Below are 25648 nucleotides of genomic sequence, written 5' to 3'. Positions count from 1 at the left end.
CAAGGGACGAAATGCGCTGGGCAGCGGATCTGAACTATATGTGGCACATAAAAAACCTGTGAAATGAAAACTGAATGCTGGACTTAACCTTTCAATAAATGTTACTTGTTTTTATTCATTTTATTTGATTTATTGTATGTAAAGCCACAGAGTGGAATACTTAGCGCACCCCTATCCTTTCTCCCCTTCTATCCTATCCAACTTGTACCTTTATTGACAGCAAGGTACGATAGAGGTGCTGCTCTTTGAAGCGCATTATTGGGGCCACAACCTTCTGTATATATATATATATATATATATATATATATATATATATATATATATATATATATATATATATATATATATATATATATATATATATATATATATATATATATATATATATATATATATATATATATATATAGAGAGAATGCAGTGGGGTCCGGCACTCCCAACGAATAGAAAATATCAGGCTGGTGCCAGCACAGCGTGTTGCAGTGATAGTCGGATATGGTGCGGCACTCACAGCGTTTCCAAAGATCCACGAGAACACCAATGAATGGTCAACGTTTCAAAATTTTATTATTTTGTCATCAGGATGACAAAATAATAAAATTTTGAAACGTTGACCATTCATTGGTGTTCTCGTGGATCTTTGGAAACGCTGTGAGTGCCGCACCATATCCGACTATATATATATATATATATATATATATATATATATATATACACACACACACACACACACACACACACACACACACACACACACAGATTATGAGACGTTTACTTTAATCTAGCAGCCCATCTAAGCAATCGAAAATGCCTTGTGAGATTATTATTCTGGAAGCACTGAACTGCAACCACAGGTTGCCGACCCCTTGTCTAAGTTGGGAACCCGCTCATGGCAGAGCCAGTCACCATCCCCCAAAGTGGATTACAAAATACAGCAATACACAAGCCACAGAGCATAAGTATACCTGTTTGCTTTTTTCTGCTTGATTCACTAACTGTGTCATTTTGCCACTAATGATAACAAATACGCATGGCTGATTGACTAACAAATAAACCAAGCTGCTGAAGCAAGGTCTGTGCAGGCAGCACAGTGATATAAATTGTCAACTAACAGCCCTTTGGCAAAAAGCTTGAAATCTATCTAACCCTGCTTAAACAAGCAATTAACCCTATCTATGCTTAACCAAGTTGAAAGTAAGCACTACTGAAATTTGCTCTTTTTTTAATTTTTAGTTTTATATGTTTACCTTGTGTAAATTTTTATGGTACCATTTATGTATTGTATGAGTCCCACCGGCCAGTCACCTTTTTTAAATATTGATTATATTTCTAAAAGATTTGTATAAATAAACAGACTTAATTTTTAAACCAATGGGTTATTAAGTGTGTCCAGTCTGCGCTGTCTATTTGTGTGTATTTTTTGGCCTTGTCTAAGTTGTAAACAGGGTTTCCAACAAATTGTATACATAAAATGTTTTTAAAGTGTTGCTTGTCATTCAATGGAGATTCAAGTTGCAATTTTTACTTCTTGTTCTACAAGAAAAGGATTTGTCTCTTGAACAGTGATGTGGTCTTGGCCATTTTTAGCTTCAAGTTTCTGTGCAGTTTCGATCACTGCTTCGCTGTGTGCAGTTGATTTGGCTTCTGTAGGGGATGTGGTAGCATCTTGCATTTTCGAAGGCTGTTGGTCCTTTTCTACTGCACTGGCCACCAATTGTCTCTTTGCTTCAGCTTCTTGAAGATGCAGCGTGCGTTCTACTTCGATCTCCAATTCAAGTCTCTCTTCATCAGTCTCCACATCAAGTGCCTGCATAAGTTCCTCAAGACGCTTAGCTTTACGTAGCTCATTTTGCTGTATGATGGTGCACAAGTGTTCTGTTAGTTGTTCCTTGGTCTGTGTTTTCTTGTGCAAGTCCAACTTTGCGGCAACATATTCAGATTCAGCTCGGTCATATCTTTTTCTGTAGTTAAACAGAATAAAGACTTCTCTTTAAATATGGAAGCCATAGTAGAAATCAGATAGTCAAAACATAGCATATGAACAAAAAAATATTTGATATAGACCTTACTTGCCAGTCCAGAAAATGTTATGCCTATAAACAAAGACAATCTTATGAAGGCTGCATCTTTAAAGGTGGAAAGACAATTTTCCTAAATTATATGTCATATGGTAAAAGTTCCTACCTCCTTACTCTTTAGCATCTTTATCACAGGAGGTGAAAGTCTCTAGCCTTACCCCTGACACGTAATGACACCAGGTTTAGATGGCATAAAGAGTTTTTATGTCCCTAGGCCTCTTTATTTAATGACAGCTTCTGATTCCATCCTGTCCCACCAGATTACTGCGATCTGTAGATGAAGGACTATTAACAGTACCTTGGATCTCCCGTAAATCTGGGGAGGGGGGGGGGGGGGTGTTGAGCTTTTAGCCATGCAGTTTCGACTTTATGGAACTAACTTCCCCGCACAGTTCGAGATGCCCCCCCACTCTAGAATGCTTCAAAAACCAGACTCGAGACTTTCCTGTTTACTCAAGCATTTCCTTCATTCCCTTAAATATTGTTTATGAAAAGCTTTTCTGTACTTCATTGTTTCTGTACTGTATTACATTAATTGCATCAGTTAAGCGCCTATTGGGGAAAGAGCGCTATATAAATAAAATTATTATTATTATTATTTATTTTAGCACGTTTCTGTGCCCCAGCCCATGAAGGAAACTCTAACTGTGGTATTACTAATACCTGATAAAGATCCCTGAAAAGTAGACTCATATAGGCCCATTTCCCTGCTGCCCACAGACATGAAAAGTCTTGAAAAAAAATCTTGTCAATTAGACTCAACTCAGTAATTACCCAACTGGTTCATGCTGATCAGACTTGCTTTATGCCATGAAAACCCACCTCTATAAATCTGAGACTCTTATTTTACACACCTCCAGGTGCCGCATGGGGACATCTGCTCCTCCATAATGGTCTCTCTGGACGTTGCTAAAGCGTTTGACTCGGTGGAGTGGATGTTACTGTGGCAGACTCTGGAGTGTTTTGGCATTGGCCCAGGTTATATTAGATGGGTCAAACTATTATATTCTGCTCCGTACGCAAGAGTGTCAGTCAATAGTTACATGTCAGACTGCTTTTCATTGGGTTACTAGGCAGGGACGCCCTCTCTCGCCGGCTCTTTTTGTGTTGGCGAATGAATCCTCTCCTCCCCCCCAAGACATGCAGCATCTAGGTAGGATGTCATTTACAAGCACCTGCACAAGCTGGGCCCAAAACGGATTCAAAAGAAGAACAGACTCTAGAAAGTCTATCCAGCTCAACATACATCTCTGTATTCATTGGGTTACTAACCAATGCAATTGAATTGGTGGAACCTGGTACAGAGGCTGATGCCCTAACACTAGCTTGGCTATGAGCATCTTATAGCTCCTTCACCAGATCTACTATTGACTGAGCTGGTAACACCTCCTCTGACGAAGCATCCATGGATAAGCATAGCACAGGCACCTCAATCTCCCTGCACTTTACTCCCCTTAAAAAGAGTTGGGCAGGACATTTAACACGTTTAATGTAATGCAGCCCCCTATTTTTTAGTCTTGGGAGGTTGGTCCCGCTTTGCAGACATACTGTTACCATCAATGGTAACTCACACAGAACAAAAGACCTACAGCCTAAGTCTGTATAGTAAACAAATAAATGATTCAAAGTAAGTAAAGTCCAACGCAATATGTAAATTGGCTTACAGCAGGTTTATATCCAATTCACGGTGTCCCCACACCGATGACAATGGTAGAAATGTTAAGTATTGAGATACAGATAAGAACGAAGTCTGTAGCGTGAGCAATACATAAACAAAAAGTAAATACATAAATACCTATAATGAAAAATAAATCAATCAATCCAGCAGGGAATCACTTGACCTCCCACAGGTCAATGGGAGTGTGGGCAAAACAACATCAATCATTACCAGATGGAGCCTCTAATATCCAGGTAAACACTTTTTTTCCAATTGCTTCACTGTGCCTTCTAAGAGGTAAACGGAGCTTCCATTGAGTTACTGGACCATTTTCTTGCCATATGAGCCATTTTCTGGTTGCCCATCATTACAGAAACAGTAAGTGGTGGCACCAGTAAGAGCTGTAGCATCTGGGAAGACTGCTGGTATGGGGGACTTTATTAACTATCCTAGGGTCCCAGCACATCCGTGGATGCCTGGTGACCCTCTTCCGGGGCCCAGAGCGGCATGCAGCAAGGCGGTGAGCAGATACCACCTATCAGTACTGCTCCTCCAGCCCTGATCTCAAAAGGGGATTCAAGCACTACAACGTAGGGTAGGGTAAAACGTTAAGCTATATTAAAAAAAAAAAAACTATATATTCTTCTAAAACAAATAACTGCTAAGGGGGTATATAAGGAAGGGGGAGTTTCCAGTCAATTATTTTAGTTCCTACTCATATCCCAGCAACATTGGTTCCCAGATGGGACAAAGGAGGAAATATATGTTTGGGCCATATACTTTAATGGAAGCCATGTATAAAAATTAAATAATGGGGCAGATGTATCTGCCTTAACAAGAGATAAATGCAAGGGTGATAAAGAGAGATAAATGTCCAGCCAATCACCTGCTAACTGCCATGTTACAGCCTGTGTTTGAAAAAAGTCAGTAAGGAGCTGATTGGCTGGACATTTATCTCTCTTTATCACCCTTGCATTTATCTATTGTTAAGGCTTAATACATCTGCCCCACTGTACTTTATTAATACTTACTTGGCTTGAGAGAACTCAATGCATGCCTGCTCAATTCGATTCCGTAAAATGCTAACGTCTGTGGACACTAAGTCATCCAAGGCTTGAAGCTGCTTCTGAATTCTCTTGAGTTTCACAGCTTCAGCTTGGGTCTTCTTTGATCTTCATGTAGAGAAAAAACAGAAATTAATATATAAAAATAATAAAAAAATAATTTCATATAGTTAATCTAGAACAGCGGTCTCCAACCTTAATTTAGTGCGAGCTACTCGAGACAAAAAACAAAACATAAACAATTTGTCCAATACCCCTGATACTATGCCGCACAATGTAATGCCCCTGCACAATATGCAGCACACTGTAATACCCGACACATTATGCCACAAATTGCAATGTCCGTCACACCTAATGCATACCTCCCAACTTTGCCAGCGGACAAAGGAATACATGAGTGACGCAAGCACGAGGCAAAATTTTGGGGGCACCGTTTTTGTCGCTGTGAGGGCATGGCCAGTGCTGTGTGAACTGCCAGTCTGATTAAACACATGCAGTGTCTAAACCCTGCAAGACAGTCCCAAAAAAATGGGATGTCCCGCAAAAATCATTATAGTTGGGAGGAATGCATTATGCCACACACTGCAATGCCCGACACATTATGCCACACCACAATGCCCCTGACACAAGATGCTGCACACAATATCCCACAGTAAGGCTTCTAATAAATTGTAAAATTACCTGCTTATTGATCAATAATCTGTGTCAAGGGGTCAATACTCATTGCCAAGCGGTTAATGCCCTTTGCCAGGGGTTAAATCTCTTTGTCAAGGGGTCACTGTCTGTCCACCTGTCGTCTTACCCCAAACCACTCTGCCTCAACAGATGCTAGAAGTCATATTTGACTTCTAGCATCTGCAGCGTTACCAGGAAGTGCCGGGAGCGCTTAGCGCTGTGCTGCCTGTCAGATGCTAGAGGTGAAATATGACCTCTAGCGTCTGTCTCCTCCAAAGCGAAGAGTGCATGCCTGTCTGTGGAGGAGGAGTATGCGGGGACATGCGGCGGAAGCAGCAGACAGACTGGCTGATAACAGTGGTCGAGTCACCCAGATTGCTCAGGCGAAGTACGGGTAGCTCGCAAGTGATGGGTTGGCGACCACTGATCTAGAATAACTATTAAAATGTTTCATCTGGGATTTTGGCTATTAGTCCATGAAGAAAAAAATACCACTGTGCAGAATCAGGTTACATTAACCAACCAAACTACATCTTATTGCATGATTATTGCATAAAGTGTTCCAACTACATTCACTTAACGTGACATGACTATGGGGTATATTCAATGCGGCCGTGGAGGTTGTTTGTACGATGGCTTGTTGGTGGCGAGGATTGCTGACAACAAGCCATCCTTGCTGTCTAACCCCCTCTGCGAGCAGTGTAGAGGAGTGGGTTGAATACGGGGCTATGGCAGCAAGCAATTGGCACTGCTCGCCGCCATAGATCTCCAAAACAGCATTGAATATACCCCTATATGTAAAAGCTGCTTACATTTCCAAATAACTTTTGAGAGCAGTGACATCACAAAGCTGGGAAACTTACATGTATGTTGTGCGTGTCATAGGAATAATATACTTTTGTATAACAAAGGATAATGTTTACCGTACTGAATAATGAGAATATTGCCCAGGTGCTCAAGAACTTCTGTGACTATACAGAGAGTCAAGAACACACTGCACTTACATTAATACATAAGCCCGCCGCCTTCGCTCACCTTTCAGCAATGGCTTTTGAAAGCAGAGCTTTCTTGCGTTTATTTTTTTCTTCAATTAAGCGTTGCTCCAGTTGAAGTTGATCCAAATTAGATTTCTCTTTCCTGGTGGCATGGAAAAGAAATAAACCTTAATTTCTAATGTAACATTTCAATAATACAATTGTAAAGTCTTAAACAAACATATGGCACAAAATATAAATAAATGAATAGTACACAGTTAAATTAAGTACAAGAGGCAGCAGAAACAGCCATAGATTGTCGAATTCATGCCAGTTTTCCCCAATCCCAGACTTTCACACTCAACATACGGAACATTGAATTCCGGTTGTCAAGTTAGTTGAGAGAAACAAATGTCCCAGGATTCTGGCTGTCGGCATCCCAGATTTAATACCCACCTTAGAACTGGAAATAGGCAAAGGTCTAGCAGTCAGCAAATTCTTGAATCTCAGCTCCGACCGTGGTACAGAGCAAGCCTAGGGACCCCAAACTTAAGCTAGGCAATATATTAACAATATCAATAATTATATATAATTTAAATAGCTTAGTGTGTGCCCACTATAACGTTAGCAATGTGAGCTCTTGTGCATCATTAACACCCCCCCCAATCACCTGTACATGCAGCGGGGGGGGGGGGGGGGGTGACTTCGCTGACAGATATTGTCAACTATATTGGTCTGTATGTACTATATCGTTTGCATGCGGCACCGCTGATATAGTTAACTATATAATAGGTGCTGGGGATCGCTGAGTGTGTACCCAGCTTGTTTGATGTCATAATCAGCAAAATCCCAGGTTGCTGCATGTGCACATGAATGATTTTGCTTCTCGTGTTAAAGGGGTATCAGTTGCACACAGATATACAATTTTCACATCTCAAATTAGTCTCCTGGTGCACCCTAGCCACCCTGCGTTGCGGCAAGATGCATTTGTGGCAAAACAACTCTATATGATAAAGTTTTACAGGACCTGGCGCAACGAGGGATGGTGTTTGGCACAACTGCACAAATTATGTACTCGAAGACATCTGTATTCTATAATCAATTTTACCTTATGTAGAAAACTGTTTATAGGATTACATTACACCTTAATTTGCCACTAACCCTGTAATAACCATTTTCTATAAAACATCCCCAAATTTGTTATGTATGAAGTTATTATACACGTGACACCAACTTTTTCACCAACCAAACAAAAAGACTTACTAACAGTTCCATTTCCTGTATTGATGTCTGCTGTTCTTCAGGTCTTGTATTCAAACTGTGTGGTTCTGATTTGTGGTCTGTCTTCTCGGTTACTGATGCTTTAGGTTTTTCTTCAGAATGTTTTTTCACTTGAGGTGGAGTAGCCTTTGGTATGCATTGTGGTTCACTTGGCCGTGCAGATGCAGCTTTATCCTGCTTACCCAACTTCTGAGCGTGCACCGGTACACCTTTTTTTCCTGGATGCTGTTGCTGGCTTAAGAATGCTTCAGGGGGACAATCTGTTTGCCCACGAGGTACTTCTATTTAGGGGAAGAAAAAAAGAAAGTTTTTAAAAAGCATATCTTAAGCACAATTAACACATTTTGCAATAGACAGGGCATACAATTAACTTTAATACAAAGAGGAAGATAATTGCTGTCAGTCATATTAGGAAAAAGGGGATTTTTGTAAGAACTTACCGTTCAGCACTTGAAAAATCAAATAAAATTTATAAAAAAACGAAACAAAAACTTACCGTTCGAATCCCTTTCTCCGAGTCCATCCTGGTGACACAGCTCTACCATGGTATGTAGGAGGGTCCGCAGGAGCAAGGCATCTATGCTGGCTTCTTTTGAGAGCAGGCTCCTCCCTCCTGCATCCCAGATTTCCTCAGTTCAACTTCTAAAGCACACTGGAATACATTACTCAGTACAATACCAGAACATTTTATTATGCACAATCAACATAACCAATAACATGATAATACATGAATGGTATAATTTACTGAGCATAAGGGAGGGATCGCTGTGTCACCAGGATGGACTCAGAGAAAGGGATTCGAAAATCCCCTTTTCTCTTTCGTCCATCCTGGTGACACAGCTCTACCATGGGACGTTCAAGAGCCGGTCCTTTGGGAGAGCACGCTCAGGCTTCCAGTTCTCATCACTGCTTGCCCAAATGAAGTGTCCTCCGACACAAACTCATGGAACCTAGAGAATTTTGTAAAGGTATGAACAGAGGACCAGGTGGCAGCCCTGCACAACTGCTCCGCTGTAGCCCCATGACGCACAGCCCAAGAGGAAGCAACTGACCTGGTGGTATGGGCATTAATCCGTGAAGGAATACGTCTACCTACCTTAGTGTAGGCAGCCGCAATGACTGACCTTAACCATCTGGCAATGGTCTGCTTAGAAGCAAATCAGATTTGCAGATGTCCTTTACCCTTTCAACGTATATTCGCAAGGCGCAAACCATGTCCAGTTTCCTTAACTTGTCCCTATTCTTTGTCCCTTCAGGATGGGAAAACACTGGGAGCACAATCTCCTTGTTTAAATGAAATGAAGTCACTACGTGAGGTAGAAACTTAGGCACTGTTCGAAGCACTGCCCTCTCTTCATGAAAAATCAAAAGTGGAGCCTTGCAGGACAAGGCGCCCAACTCCGAAACTCACCTAGCCGAAGCTATAGCCAACAAAAAGGTAACTTTCCAAGATAGAAACTTAAGATCAGCTGACATGAACGGCTCAAAAGACAGGTCCCAAGGTGCCACCGACTGCCTATACTGGGGTTTGAGTCTCATGAGCCACCGAGCCCGGATCGTGGCGAGCGCAGCGAGACCCGCGAGGGGACGCGTATCTGCGTGCGCTCGCCACGCTTCGGGCTCGGTGGCTCGCCACACTTAATAGGATTAACTCCACTCCCAAGTGGATACTGGGGGTATGACGTGGATACTGGGGATATGAACCATTGTGTAATATCACAGCTCCTGACCAAGTTACTTAGTTTACGTAACTTACGTAGTTTACGTAGCCTGCATAGTGGTGTTTTGGTATTCTCAATACACCACTACGCAAAGTACGTAATGGACGCCGTGATAATATGCAAGTACCAAAAGTCTGAACTTCAGGTAACAGGATACCCTTTTCTGAAAGAAAATGGATAATGCAGACAACTGTACGTTTAAAGACTGCAGACGAAGTCCTGCAGAGAATCTGTCCAGGAGAAATTCTAACAGTCTAGATAATTTGAACCTAGAGGTGTGAACCCTCTGACGCGCACACCACCTGCTATAGATCTTCCAGACACAATGGTAATTTGCAGCTGAAATAAGCTTGCGAGCCCTGAGCATGGTCTGGATAACCGCTTCCAAAAAACCCTTCTTCCTTAGTAGGGAGGTTTCAAAAGCCAGGCCGTCAAATTTAGAGGAGCTAGGTCCAGGTGTAGAAACGGTTGAGCAAGTCCAGCCGAAGAGGTAGAAGCCAAGAGTCCATCAACAACCTCAAAATGTCTGAATACCATCTCCTGGGCCAGTCCGTTGCAATCAGTATGACTTGTACCTCCTGCATGCTCACTCTCTCCAGGACCCGCAGAATCACAGGGAACACGTAGGCTAGGTTGAAAAGCCATGGAATGATCATGGCATTGACTGCCCACGCCTTCGGATCCCTGGTCCGAGAGCAGAACCTTGGAACCTAACAGTTGTTCCTGGACGCCATCAAATCGACCTCTGGGAGCCCCCAGAGCGCCACTATCTCCTGAAAGACTTCCTGATGAAGCGCCCACTCTCCCTCCAGCAGCTGTTCCGTGCTGAGGAAATCCACCTCAACATTCCGGATCCCCGGAATCAATACAGCCAACAGAGCAGGAATGTTCACCTCTGCCCTCTGGAAGATCCGCGAGACTTCCTGCATTGCCATACCGCTACGAGTCCCGCCCTGATGATTCAGGTAAGCCACAGCCGTGGCATTGTCTGACTTTATGCGGACAGGTGATTCCTTCAGGAGATCCCCTGTCTGCAGAAAAGTGTTCCAAACCGCCCGGAGATCCAAGATGTTGATCGGCAGTCTGGATTCCTCCTTGGACCACAGACCCTGCAATCTCAAGTGCAGAACTACCGCCCCTCAGCCCCTGAGACTGGCATCGGTCGTGACAACCAACCAATCCCACGAGCGGAGGGAACGCGCCAGTTGCAGCGACTCCAGATCTGTCCACCAGATTAAGGACTCCCTTAGTCTCTTGAGACAGTGACAGCCTTTCCTGTTTCATGGTCTTTGGATTTCCTGACCAAAATGAGAGAATGTTCCACTGAAAAGTTCTGGAGTGGAACCTTGCAAACTGCAATGTCTCGAAGTTTGCCACCATGTTGCGCAGCAGTTTTACTCCCTGCCAAACCGTAGGGTTCGGGGGACTGTAAGATCAAGAAAACCAATTAACGAATGTCCACTGCTTTGGATTCTGGGAGAAACACACAGTGTAGGTGTGTGTCCAAAATCACCCCCAGAAACTGAAGTTTCTGTGTGGCTGTTAGATGTGACTTTGGGAGATTCAACATGCTCTTGGAAGAACCGTGTTGCAATGTCCAGATGTTCTTGTAATTTCTCCACCTACTTGAACAGGAGGTAGTCCAGGTACAGGATGATTACTATTCCTTGTAGTAAGAGGGCCACTGCCACGACAGCCAGCACTTTCGTGAATACCCTCGGCACTGTGGCCAGACCAAAAGGAAGAGCTTGAAACTGGAGAGGAGTCTCCCCTATTGCGAATCTCAGTAAGGACTGATGTTCCTTCAAGATAGGCACATGTAGATAAGCATCCTGGATGTCCATTGATGCTAGAAATTCCTCAGACTCTATGCTTAACAGCACAGAACGAAGAGACTGCATACGAAAATGGTCCACCTAAAGATGCCGATTTAAAGATTTCAAATTTAGAATGGGTCTGAAGGAACCATCTGGTTTGGGGACCAAAAAGAGAATTGAATAAAAACCTGTCTTTCCCCCTGAGGTACCGGGACCACCACTCCCTTCTCGAGAAGGGACCTTGCCGCCCCCAAGAGAGCTTTCTGCAGGCGAGCTTCCCGCGGTAAGGGTGTTGGAAGAATCCTCTTTGGGGGCAGCAACGTCCCTTCTCGAGAAGGGAGTGGCAGCAACGTCCCTTCTCGAGAATTATCCTGTAACCCTGTAAAATGATGGAAAGAACCCAAGGGTCCGTGAAGGAGTTGATCCACTGGTCCCGAAACTTCGGGAGACGACCCCCCCACTCTGACTCCATAATGGAGAGTCTCCGCCCCATCATGCGGAGGACTTATCCTCACTTTTGGATGGGTGCTTCTTGGCAAAGGCCCTGAAACAGGACCGGGGTATCCTCCCCTTACTGGCTGGAAACTTTATTTTACCTGCCTGTCCTCTGTTAGACGCTCCCCCTCGAAAGGAAGAACGAAAGGACGGCTTAAAGGCCACAAATGTGGACACTGGATGTTTTGACATGGTGGGCAGAAAAGTGCTCTCCCCCCCCCCCCCCCCCTGCTTTATAATGGACTCCAGTTCTGACCCAAAAAGCAGTTCACCCTTAAAGGCCAATGCCTCAAGAGACCTCTTTGATTCGCTGTCTGCTTCCCAAGCTTTTAGCCAGAGAGCTCTCCTTGCTGACACCGATGTGGCTGACACTTGACGCCATTTTTGCAACTTCTTCCCCAGCCTCACATACATACTCTGCCACACACCTGAGCTTCTCAGCCAGTTCGAAAGCCTCAGAATCAGGCTGTAGTTGATTTCCTAAGGCTTCGGCCCATTTAATCATTGCCTTGGATACCCATGCCAAGTCAATAATAGGGTGCAGGGTATAGCCCACCCCTAAAAATTGCCTTAATGCATCCTTCAATCTTTTTGTCTACTGGGTCTTTAAATGCCGTACCCCTTGAACAGGTAAGGCTGTGGCTTTAGACAACCTGGCCACAGGTGCATCCACTAAAGGGATTTTCTCCCATAATTTGACATGTTCCTCTGGCATTGGGTACATGTTTGCAAACCTTTTAGGCATAAGAAGCTTTTTATCAGGAGTTTTCCATGGTTCTCCTAGTAAAGAAATCATGCCCTCATCCGAGGGAAATGTCACAGAATCTCTGCGTACTTTCTCAAAAACACAATGTGCAGGCACTTTATCTTGCCTGCCCGACTCCTTGCACGGGGAAGCCCAGACGGCGATGCCCGGAGCTTCCCCGGGATCAAGGCACCTTCCCCCTGTGGTGACAGCATCTTCGGCGCGGCCGGGCCCGCCCCCTTTAGTGACGCCGGCGGCCCAGCCCGCCCACTTTCGTGACGCCGGCGGCCCGGCCACTTTCGTGACGCCGGCGGCCCGGCCCGCCCACTTTCGTGATGTTGGCGGTCCGGGACCGCCCACAAGTGTGCCGTCGGCGGCCCCGGACCATAGCCCGGCACAATTTCTAGAGTGAACACTACTTTCCGGCTGTCAGTTTTGTGCACAGGTGGCCCTAGTGCTGCATATATGTACTGGCCCTGGGGCACATAGCACCCTGCCTGCCACTGATTCTGGCCTATTTCTATGTAATGTATTAGACCAGGGTTGGCCAAACCTGTTCTCAAGATCTACCAACAGTTCATGTTTTTCAAGCAAACTGTGGATCTATAGTAGGAATGAATGCAGCATGTTTAAAAATGTGACAGTAATGGCTACAGCTGTGCACCAGCTAGGAGATTTGGAAAACGTGGACTGTTGGTAGATCTTGAGGACAGGTTTGGCCAACCCTGGATTAGACACTTTACTTACATAGGGTCTGTTTCTGAGTTGGATGCAGCGCCAATATTGGACACAGTTGAGCAAAGATTTTCACATCTGCGCACGTGTTTAAGATGAACCGTGCATTTGTCCTAACGGTGTACATACGGAGTTGCAGTTTTGGATGAACAGTAGTAGAGAGGGGAGATCCTGAATAATGACTGGGAAGTAAAGGGGGTGGCTAAAGATACACATGGAGATGCTGCGTTTTCTGGGGATGTATCAGAAAGTGCTTGCATACAGAGACACTCACATACGAATCCATACCAAGATGGAGAAATTGCGGTACTTGTTTCCTAGACGGCGCCTGCGATTTTGATTGTATCCATCGGGTCCAAAAATATTGCGTCGATCGCATCACATGCAACCAAATTGCATGCGATGGACGCGATTTTTACATCGGAACCAATGTAAAATGGTCCCCGTGGCGAGCCCCGCACATTACTTCACAGGTATTACGTGTCCCCTCACGGTACTCGCCACACTTCGGGCTCGGTGGCTCGCTGTGCTCGCCACACTATATAACATCAACTCCACACCGACGTGGATAGTGGGGGTATGAAAAAGTCAGAGGACGCGTACCGCCGCTGCTCGCCACGCTTTGGGTTGGCGTTCATCGTGGGGTGGCATTAACAATGGGGGGGGGGGGGGGGGAATTTCACATGTAAAATACCCATTAGGGTGGGTATACAATGAAAAATCAGGTCCATTGGCCCATTTAACATTGTTCCCTATCGTGTCCATCGCATCGCATGCCTTAACTTAAGGCATGCGATGGACGCGATTTTTTAATTGTCGGGGAAAAGGCTAAAAATAGCCCTGAAATCGCATCGGTCGCATACCTTAAGTTAAGGTATGCGACGACCTGCGACGGGCGCCGTGCTAGGAAACAAGTACCGAAATTGCACCTTCCAGGGTGCTGGTGCTAGATTCAGTGGTGTTAATGATGGTGGCTTTTAGGGACGCACCAAGCAGTATTTCTACATTTATGGATGATAAGTGTTGAGGTCTCAGTCCTTGCACATTCTAATGCATAAGTCTCCAATAGGAAAGGACTTTGTAGTGACGTTAGCAAAAATACAGCGATACCAATGCAGCAAAAAAGATACTGGGGTAAATTTATTAAAGCTTCTAAAAATTAGATTCTGTCTATAATTTCTGAATCTGATTGGCTGATATGGGCAACATCACCTCATTCCATTTTTAGAAGCTCGAGTAAATGTACCCATTGGCATATATTCAATGCCGAGGGCGAGCGGCAACTGCGAGCAGGACTTTTTGCTCGCAGTCACCGCTCACCCTGTCAGTATTAAACTGACCCCCCTCATACGCAAATTCCCCCTCGCTCCGTTTTTTGAGCGAGGGAGAATTGGCATATGTGCCTCCAAAAGCTGCGAGAATCGAGGCTAATTACAGCGAGTTTGCTGCACTAGCCGCGGCTCTCGCAGTTTAGGGGAATCCTCGCAGTTCTGTGACGGCGAGGATTCCCCCGGAACGTTGCATAGTGCGAGCGGCCGGCGCGGGGGTTAAACTGCGAGGATCTCTGGTTTTCTGCGATCCTCGCAGTTTAACTCCCTCGCCGGCCGCTCGCACCGGCATTGAATACATGCCACAGTGTCTGACAGAATCAGCTCGATAATAAGGCAACCCAACACCTTACATTTGCAACATTCAAAGAGCAATGCAATGTTGGTTGCTGCCCTTCCAAATACAACATATAATTTTATAACTATATTCTGATATTTAAAAAAATACTATATAAATCTTTTTACTACTACTTTTAATCTATTCTAACAATCCAGAAACAGATAGGAAAAAAATACAAATTTAGTGACAGATGCAGAAAATAAGGTTTATCACAGACCACTGGCATACAATTGTCTCCCTATATTGCAGACGGCATATATACTAATCCCTCTCCTTATAATTTACAACACAAACTATATACTGTATAGTTGAGGTATATACTGCCCCTCTCTGCATCATACACAGGACAAACTGTATATAGTGTCCTCCTCTCCATAATACATAGCGCATATTTACTACCCCTTTCCGTATAATTGTACAAATAACCACTGTCCCTCTCTGTATTATAAGCACATACCTCGCTGCAACTTAATCCGCCTAAGTTCATGTTCAGAAAAGCCAGCCCAGCCAGCCATTTGTGCTACTTATTAAGAGCCGCAGAAGACTGGACTAGTCTTGTATACAGATAGCTACTTCCGCCTTACACACCTCTGCCACGTCAAAGCCCCTCAGTCAGGACCTACGGAGTCTGCCCTAAACTGCCTGTCAGAAAAAAAATCACATAATGAAACGGCTTCGTCGCTTCAACTGCTATTTTGCTTAGTTTGGAAACATACTGTATTTACAAATACCATCATGAAGGGAATTGTTTCCTGCGAATCATGATAATAAATAATACATATCAAACAGGCTCGAAAGAGCAGATGCTTTTGTAGCCATGGCAACAATAATTTCCTAGCGTTTGGGTTTGCCACATCATGCATCATGGATTCCTGGAGATTCACCACCCAAACCTCCCAACAAGTGAATGGGCGGGGCCTAATTCAGTAAGAGGGCGGAGCTATGATCACAACGTGCCATCAAAAATAAAAATAAAATGGAGTACCAACTCCCTCACTCCAAATCTGGCAAAACCTTGACACACACACACACCAGAAAACAGGAACAGTGCGCGCCAGAGACGTGTGGCAAAAATGTACACTGTAATGCCCACTACACATTATGCCACACACAGTAATGCCTACTTCACATTATGCCACACACAGAAATAACTACTACATGTTATGCCACACACTGTAATGCCCATAACATATTATACCAGACACCATAATGTCCATTACACATTATATCACACACCTTAATGCCTAGTATATATTATACCACTTGCTGTATAGTCCATTACAATTTATATCACAAACTGTATTGTCTATAAAATAGTATGCCACATAAGCACCGCTTACCTACATTCTTGTTGCCAGGGGTTGCATGTTTGTTGCCAGTGGTTTCTTACTCATTGCCAGGGCTTCATGCTTGTTGCCATGGGGGATTACATGTTCATTGCCAGGGGAAGCTTAAATGCTTGTTGTCTGGGGGAGTTAAATGCTTGTTGCCCGAGGGGTTAAAAGCGCATTGCCCAGAAGATTATATGCCTGCTGCCATGGGGGATTACATGCTTCCTCCCCTTTATAGATGTTGCAACTTGCAGCATCTATTTAGAGGCTAAAGGGGTGCCTGGAGCACCTATAGAGGGGTGTGTTCAATCGGCTATGCAGCGGCAGAGTGGTGGAACGCAATGTAGTCTGTCAGTCACGCGGCGCTATACACAAAGCCCGATAACCTCCTGGCTCCCCCCCCTCGCGGCCGATGACAATCACCCCCAGCCGCAACCGGAGATTGCCGCAGCAGCCAGCGCACGAGTCTAAACTCACAGCCTGATAACCACCTGCCCCTCCCTCCCCACTCGTGCCCGATGATGGTCGCTCCTGGTCACGACCCACAGCAGCCAGCAAGCCAGGCATTGGAGGTTTGGTACCAAATCCAGGAGAATCCCAGAAATCCGGGAGAGGGGGCAACCCTAGGTGGGGGCCATGCTGCAGCAACCACTACCACTATCTCTCCCACTCATTAAGGAGGGGGTTGTTAATGATGTGAGGTATCATGCATCGTTAACTGTACACATTAGAAGAGAAAGTAAAAGATATCACTCAGAAGGGTCCTTTCTCATCTAATGTGTATGGGGATTTATCGGTCAGTGTGACAGCAATATGGCTCAAAACAGCACAGTTCACAGACATATCAATTGATATATTTTCTAGTGTGTACCCAGCCTTAAGTTGCCCATTCATCTACGATGCATCGTTTGTTTTAAACAAAATTCTGATCACCTGATCTTGGCGGGAACACAGAAACAGACATTTTTTATATGCTTCAGTTTACCTATCCTCTAACGTATTGCTGATGATTGATGACTGCCGATCAGCACAAACTGTAGGCGACTGTGCTCTTCCATCAGGTCAGTGAGCCCCCTTACTGCCCATAGGTTGCAGGTCAGAATGGCAGTAGCCCAAAGACTCACTGTGACAGCATCGCATCCCCCATCGAAACCTATGCTGTATGTGGCTGGAGATGGGACAGGAAGGATCGCAGCAGGGATCGGAGATTCCTGTTGCGGTCCTTCCGTGATAGATTCAGGGGATACCTAATATTTGCAGCTAACCCCCAGAAAACTGGTGTTTTTAGGAAATTAGCGGCAGATATTATGGGTGACATTTAATAGGATGCGATTTGCGATTTTTAGGCAACAAAATGGCGTTATTGCCTTTTTTGCCAAAATCGCTTACTTAATAGGGTGCTCTAAGTCCCAGAAATTGCACATTTTGTGCGATAACTTTCTAACTTGCCGGTTTAAATTTGCATTTTTATAGGACCCTTACGGGGGTACCAACTATGCAGTGTGTGGGCTACAGAAATTAATGTGTTCCCTCTACTTCTTGGCCACAGGCTCCACTCAGTCTGTGACCTCATGGTTGTTGGGGGTCTCACAAGCCACTTTCTCTAAGCATTTCACTCAAGTGGTACTTGCTTTCAAGAAGTTATGGTGTACATATATCAGATTCCCACGTTGTGAGTCAGAGTGGCAGGACCTTAACCCCTTCCCGACATTTGACGTACATTTACGTCATGGCCGGGATGTACTTCCCGACGCATGGCATAAATGTACGTCATGGCTTTAAACTGTCACCGCTTCTATAGACGCGGTGACAGTTTGGAGATGTCTGTTGTCCCTGACAGCAGACATGGCCCAGCATGTCCAGGGGGGGCGGCGATGCCTCCCCCCGTCGGCGATCACTGTGATTGGCTGTTCAAATGTGAACAGCCAATTACAGCGTTTTCTGTGTACCGGCGAATAACGTTCGCCGGTGACACAGGGATCGGTGGTGATTGGTGCTGTAAAGTACAGCACCAATCACCACGGGGTGTAAGGGTGACACTGGTGTCACCCCACCTCACCCCACTCGCCCCCAAAGGCCGTGATTGGTCCGTCGGACCGACGGACAAATCACAGCCATGGAGGGTGATTTAAACTAACGGTGACTGCACTGCAGACGCCATTCCGGTCTGGAATTGCGTGCAGTGCGGTCACCGTGCCTATCTGCCGTGATATACTGACCTGATCCTTGCAAATACTTACCTGATCACTGCTTGTAGCGTGCTGGATGCTTCCTGGATCTTGTGACTTCTTGTGACTTCCTGTGTTGTGCTGCTGCAGTGTGATAGAGTTATAGATAGAGAGATAGAGAGAGATAGAGAGAGATAGAGAGAGAGAGATAGAGAGAGATAGTGACAGAGAGTGCTATATTTTGTGTCTGCTGCCCCCCCCCCCCCTGTTGTGCTGATCAGTATATCTGTGCTGATCAGCAACTTTTTGGGGGTGCTGGGTTTTTTTTTATATATATATATACAGCTGTGCTGCGTGTGCAACTGACTGCTGCCCCCCCCCCCCTTTTGTGCTGATCAGTATAAATTAACTGATCAGCAACTTTTTGGGGGTGCAGAGTTTTTTTTTTATATATATACCTGTCAGTGCTGCTGCTGCAGTGTCATAGAGTGATAGATAGTGAGAGATAGAGAGATAGAGAGAGATAGTGACAGAGAGTGATAGAGAGTGCTATATTTTGTGTCTGCTGCCCCCCCTTTTGTGCTGATCAGTATATCTGTGCTGATCAGCAACTTTTTGGGGGTGCAGAGTTTTTTTTTATATATATACCTGTCAGTGCTGCTGCTGCAGTGTCATAGAGTGATAGATAGTGAGAGATAGAGAGATAGAGAGAGATAGTGACAGAGAGCGATAGAGAGTGCTATATTTTGTGTCTGCTGCCCCCCCTTTTGTGCTGATCAGTATATCTGTGCTGATCAGCAACTTTTTGGGGGTGCAGGGTTTTTTTTTTTTATATATACCTGTCAGTTGCTGCCAGTTGCACTGTCAGTTGCACCAAAGGTTGTGCACCTGCTGCCCCTCACTGGTAATCAGTGTCGCATCAGTGATCACCTTTTTTTTTTTTGAGGGTGCTGTGGGGTCTTTTTTTAATTTTTTTTTTACACACACTGTGATTTTGTGGGTGTCCTGTGGCCACTGTGCGCTGATCAGTGACGTACATCACTGATCAGCTTTTTCGGCACAGGGTTGATCTATTTTTTTTTTTTTTTGATCAAATTCCTGTTGCCTTTGAGCGCTGTTCAGTGACGGACGTTACTGACCAACATCTGTGCTCAATTTTTGGCGCAGGACCTTTTTTTTTTTTTTTCTGCACTACATACAAACTACACACTACATGCCCCCCCCGGGTTGAAATAAAGTTTGTACCCCCCCTACACTATACACGTGTTGAAACATTTCACTACCAGAAACACAAAAATAAAAATGGCATCCCAAATGTCATCCCAAATGTCATCCCAGTCATCCAGAAGAATGTATTCAGCGGAGGAGGCATATGCCATGCTTGCCTCTGACTCTGACACAGCCAGTGATGCAAGCGGGGAATTTGAAGGATTCATCTTAAGCTCCTCTTCCTCCTCTAGTGATGAGGGACCCCCTCAAAGACGCCCCCGTAGAGCAGCTGAGACCCCCCCCCCCAATAATTGATCTCGTATGGACCCCACCACCAGACAATTTTGAGCCCCAGGTTCCTGAGTTTTTGGCCATCCCAGGAATCCAATTTGATTCCACAGGTCTCAGAGAAATTGACTTTTTCAAATTATTTTTCTCTGATGATTTTATAAATTTAATGGTGGACCAAACTAATTTATATGCCCAGCAGTTTATTGCTCAAAACCCCACGTCATCATTTGCTAGGTGGACCCCTGTAGATGCAGTAGAGATGACGTTTTGGGGTCTGGTGTTTCATATGGGCATAGTAAAAAAGCCAGAAATTAGGCAATATTGGAGTACAGATGTTCTGTACAGCACCCCACTTTACCGTATGGCCATGACCCGGACTCGTTTTGAGTTAATCCTTAAATTTTTGCATTACAACGATAATGCACAGTGCCCACCCAGAGATGATCCCACCTTTGACCGGCTATTCAAAGTCAGGCCGGTCATTGATCATTTCAGTGCCAAATTTGCAGAGATGTACATCCCAGATAAATTCATTTGCATAGACGAGTCCCTTAGACATTTTAAAGGAAGGGTTAAATTTCGCCAGTACCTTCCCAATAAGAGGGCAAGGTGTGGCATAAAAATGTATAAGCTGTGTGAAAGCACCTCAGGGTACACCCACAGGTTTAGGGTATATGAAGGGAAGGATTCAAGAATTGAACCGCCAGAATGCCCCCCCTCCCTCCTAGGTGTTAGTGGAAAAATTGTCTGGGATTTAGTGCACCCCTTCCTGGATAAAGGTTATCACCTCTATGTGGATAACTTTTACACTAGCATCCCCCTGTTTAAGGCCCTTGGTTCAAGAGGTACAGCAGCTTGCGGTACTGTGCGCAAGAACCAAAGAGGCCTCCCAAAAACGCACATTGCCCAAGTAATGAGAAGGGGTGAAAGCAGGGCACAATCCACCGAAAATATGTTGTTGGTCAAATATAAGGACAAGAGGGATGTCCTTATACTGACAACAATTCACGGAGACAGTACCACCTCTGTCCCTGTACGAGGTACCAGTACCCACACCTCAAAACCTAATTGTATCCTGGATTACAATAAGTACATGGGCGGAGTGGATCTTTCAGATCAGGTACTGAAGCCGTACAGTGCCCTGCGGAAAACAAAAATCTGGTACAAGAAGCTGGCCGTGTATATCATCCAGATGGCACTGTATAACGCTTACGTGCTATTCCGTTCTACCAGCCAGAGGGGGACATTTATGCACTTTCAAGAGGAAGTCATAAAGGGCCTAATATTTGGGAACCAGCAGGCAGAGGGCCCCAGTACTTCTAGTACTGGCCCCCGAATTGTACCAGGGCAGCATTTTCCTGATGAAATCCCCTCCACTGGAAAAAAGGGCAGGACACAAAAAAGGTGCAAAGTTTGCTATAAAAAGGGAATAAGAAAGCAAACTATTTTCCAGTGTGACACTTGCCCCGACAAACCCGGCCTATGTATAAAGGAGTGTTTTAAAATATACCACACATCTATGGATTATTAGGTTCATCATTTCACCGTGCTTCGGGGGTCTTGCTAATGCCACATAGCACCCACCATTCATTCCACCAGAATCTGAGCCGCAAAATCCAAAAATCACTCCTTCCCTTCTGAGTCCTGCCATGCACCCAACTGGTATTTTTTGGTCACATGTGAGGCATTGCCGTACTCGGGAGAAATTGGGGCACAGATTTTGGGGTGCTTTTTCTCCTTCATACCTTATGAAAATGAAAAATTTTGAGCCAGAACTGCATTTTTGTGTAAAAAAATGTAATTTTTCATTTGCACAGCCCAGTTGTATCAAAATTGGTGAAACCCCTGGGGGTTTGAAATGTACACTATACCCCTAGATGAATTCCCTGAGGGGTGTAGTTTGCAAAATGGGGTCACTTGTGGGGGGGTTCCACTGTATTGGTGCTTTGGGGGTCTTGCTAATGCGACATAGCACCCACCAACATTCCACCAGAATCTGTGCTGCAAAATCCAAATATCACTCCTTCCCTTCTGAGTCCTGCCATTTTTTGGTCACACATGAAGCATTGCCGTACTCGGGAGAAATTGGGGCACAGATTTTGGGGTGCTTTGTCTCCTTCATTCCTTGTGAAAATGAAAAATTTTGAGCCAGAACTGCATTTTTGTGTAAAAAATTTAATTTTTTCATTTTCACTGCCCAGTTGTACCACAATTGGTGAAACCCCTGGGGGTTTGAAATGTACATTATACCCCTAGATGAATTCCCAGAGGGGTGTAGTTTGCAAAATGGGGTCACTTGTGGGGGGCTTCCACTGTATTGGTGCTTCGGGGGTCTTGCTAATGCGACATAGCACCCACCAAAATTCCACCAGAATCTGAGCTGCAAAATACAAAAATCACTCCTTCCCTTCTGAGTCCTGCCATGCACCCAAATGGTATTTTTGGTCACATATGAGGCATTGCCGTACTCGGGAGAAATTGGGGCACAGATTTTGGGGTGCTTTGTCTCCTTCATTCCTTGTGAAAATGAAAAATTTTGAGCCAGAACTGCATTTTTGTGTAAAAAATTTAATTTTTCATTTTCACTGCCCAGTTGTACCACAATTGGTGAAACCCCGGGGGGTTTGAAATGTACATTATACCCCTAGATGAATTCCCTGAGGGGTGTAGTTTGCAAAATGGGGTCACTTGTGGGGGGCTTCCACTGTATTGGTGCTTTGGGGGCTTTCTAATGCGACATAGCACCCACCAAAATTCCACCAGAATCTGAGCTGCAAAATACAAAAATCACTCCTTCCCTTCTGAGTCCTGCCATGCACCCAAATGGTATTTTTTGGTCACATATGAGGCATTGCCATACTCGGGAGAAATTGGGGCACAGATTTTGGGGTGCTTTGTCTCCTTCATTCCTTGTGAAAATGAAAAATTTTGAGCCAGAACTGCATTTTTGTGTAAAAAATTTAATTTTTCATTTTCACTGCCCAGTTGTACCACAATTGGTGAAACCCCGGGGGGTTTGAAATGTACATTATACCCCTAGATGAATTCCCTGAGGGGTGTAGTTTGCAAAATGGGGTTACTTGTGGGGGGCTTCCACTGTATTGGTGCTTCGGGGGTCTTGCTAATGCGACATAGCACCCACCAAAATTCCACCAGAATCTGAGCTGCAAAATACAAAAATCACTCCTTCCCTTCTGAGTCCTGCCATGCACCCAAATGGTATTTTTTGGTCACATGTGAGGCATTGCCATACTCGGAAGAAATTGGTGCACAGATTTTGGGGTGCTTTTTCTCCTTCATACCTTATGAAAATGAAAAATTTTGAGCCAGAACTGCCTTTTTGTGTAAAAAAATGTAATTTTTCATTTGCACAGCCCAGTTGTATCAAAATTGGTGAAACCCCTGGGGGTTTGAAATGTACACTATACCCCTAGATGAATTCCCTGAGGGGTGTAGTTTGCAAAATGGGGTCACTTGTGGGGGGGTTCCACTGTATTGATGCTTTGGGGGTCTTGCTAATGCGACATAGCACCCACCAACATTCCACCAGAATCTGTGCTGCAAAATCCAAATATCACTCCTTCCCTTCTGAGTCCTGCCATTTTTTGGTCACACATGAAGCATTGCCGTACTCGGGAGAAATTGGGGCACAGATTTTGGGGTGCTTTGTCTCCTTCATTCCTTGTGAAAATGAAAAATTTTGAGCCAGAACTGCATTTTTGTGTAAAAAATTTAATTTTTTCATTTTCACTGCCCAGTTGTACCACAATTGGTGAAACCCCTGGGGGTTTGAAATGTACATTATACCCCTAGATGAATTCCCAGAGGGGTGTAGTTTGCAAAATGGGGTCACTTGTGGGGGGCTTCCACTGTATTGGTGCTTCGGGGGTCTTGCTAATGCGACATAGCACCCACCAAAATTCCACCAGAATCTGAGCTGCAAAATACAAAAATCACTCCTTCCCTTCTGAGTCCTGCCATGCACCCAAATGGTATTTTTTGGTCACATATGAGGCATTGCCGTACTCGGGAGAAATTGGGGCACAGATTTTGGGGTGCTTTGTCTCCTTCATTCCTTGTGAAAATGAAAAATTTTGAGCCAGAACTGCATTTTTGTGTAAAAAATTTAATTTTTCATTTTCACTGCCCAGTTGTACCACAATTGGTGAAACCCCGGGGGGTTTGAAATGTACATTATACCCCTAGATGAATTCCCTGAGGGGTGTAGTTTGCAAAATGGGGTCACTTGTGGGGGGCTTCCACTGTATTGGTGCTTTGGGGGTCTTTCTAATGCGACATAGCACCCACCAAAATTCCACCAGAATCTGAGCTGCAAAATACAAAAATCACTCCTTCCCTTCTGAGTCCTGCCATGCACCCAAATGGTATTTTTTGGTCACATATGAGGCATTGCCATACTCGGGAGAAATTGGGGCACAGATTTTGGGGTGCTTTGTCTCCTTCATTCCTTGTGAAAATGAAAAATTTTGAGCCAGAACTGCATTTTTGTGTAAAAAATTTAATTTTTCATTTTCACTGCCCAGTTGTACCACAATTGGTGAAACCCCGGGGGGTTTGAAATGTATATTATACCCCTAGATGAATTCCCTGAGGGGTGTAGTTTGCAAAATGGGGTTACTTGTGGGGGGCTTCCACTGTATTGGTGCTTCGGGGGTCTTGCTAATGCGACATAGCACCCACCAAAATTCCACCAGAATCTGAGCTGCAAAATACAAAAATCACTCCTTCCCTTCTGAGTCCTGCCATGCACCCAAATGGTATTTTTTGGTCACATGTGAGGCATTGCCATACTCGGGAGAAATTGGTGCACAGATTTTGGGGTGCTTTTTCTCCTTCATACCTTATGAAAATGAAAAATTTTGAGCCAGAACTGCATTTTTGTGTAAAAAAATGTAATTTTTCATTTGCACAGCCCAGTTGTATCAAAATTGGTGAAACCCCTGGGGGTTTGAAATGTACACTATACCCCTTGATGAATTCCCTGAGGGGTGTAGTTTGCAAAATGGGGTCACTTGTGGGGGGCTTCCACTGTATTGGTGCTTTGGGGGTCTTGCTAATGCGACATAGCACCCACCAAAATTCCACCAGAATCTGAGCTGCAAAATACAAAAATCACTCCTTCCCTTCTGAGTCCTGCCATGCACCCAAATGGTATTTTTTGGTCACATGTGAGGCATTGCCGTACTCGGGAGAAATTGGGGCACAGATTTTGGGGTGCTTTGTCTCCTTCATTCCTTGTGAAAATGAAAAATTTTGAGCCAGAACTGCATTTTTGTGTAAAAAATTTAATTTTTCATTTTCACTGCCCAGTTGTACCACAATTGGTGAAACCCCGGGGGGTTTGAAATGTACATTATACCCCTAGATGAATTCCCTGAGGGGTGTAGTTTGCAAAATGGGGTTACTTGTGGGGGGCTTCCACTGTATTGGTGCTTCGGGGGTCTTGCTAATGCGACATAGCACCCACCAAAATTCCACCAGAATCTGAGCTGCAAAATACAAAAATCACTCCTTCCCTTCTGAGTCCTGCCATTCACCCAAATGGTATTTTTTGGTCACATATGAGGCATTGCCATACTCGGGAGAAATTGGGGCACAGATTTTGGGGTGCTTTGTCTCCTTCATTCCTTGTGAAAATGAAAAATTTTGAGCCAGAACTGCATTTTTGTGTAAAAAATTTAATTTTTCATTTTCACTGCCCAGTTGTACCACAATTGG

General features: G+C 44.6%; 1 protein-coding gene across 1 annotated transcript; it reads right to left on the bottom strand.

Annotated features, from left to right (window-relative positions):
- Positions 1–669: 669 nt before the first annotated feature.
- Positions 670–15516, bottom strand: GORAB (golgin, RAB6 interacting). The gene is made up of 5 exons (XM_083156694.1): positions 15368–15516; positions 7716–8010; positions 6510–6611; positions 4767–4907; positions 670–1961 (listed from the first exon to the last, which is right to left on the bottom strand). Exons 1-5 carry the CDS (start codon positions 15423–15425, stop codon positions 1508–1510), a joined length of 1050 nt encoding a protein of 349 aa, XP_083012820.1. The 5' UTR covers positions 15426–15516; the 3' UTR covers positions 670–1507.
- Positions 15517–25648: the final 10132 nt, after the last annotated feature.

The sequence above is a fragment of the Crinia signifera genome, chromosome 8 (assembly GCF_055691185.1).
Source record: "Crinia signifera chromosome 8, ASM5569118v1, whole genome shotgun sequence".
Taxonomy (NCBI): domain Eukaryota; kingdom Metazoa; phylum Chordata; class Amphibia; order Anura; family Myobatrachidae; genus Crinia; species Crinia signifera.
The sequence above is the reverse complement of the archived record's forward strand: the minus strand, read 5'-3'. Positions and strand labels throughout refer to the sequence as shown.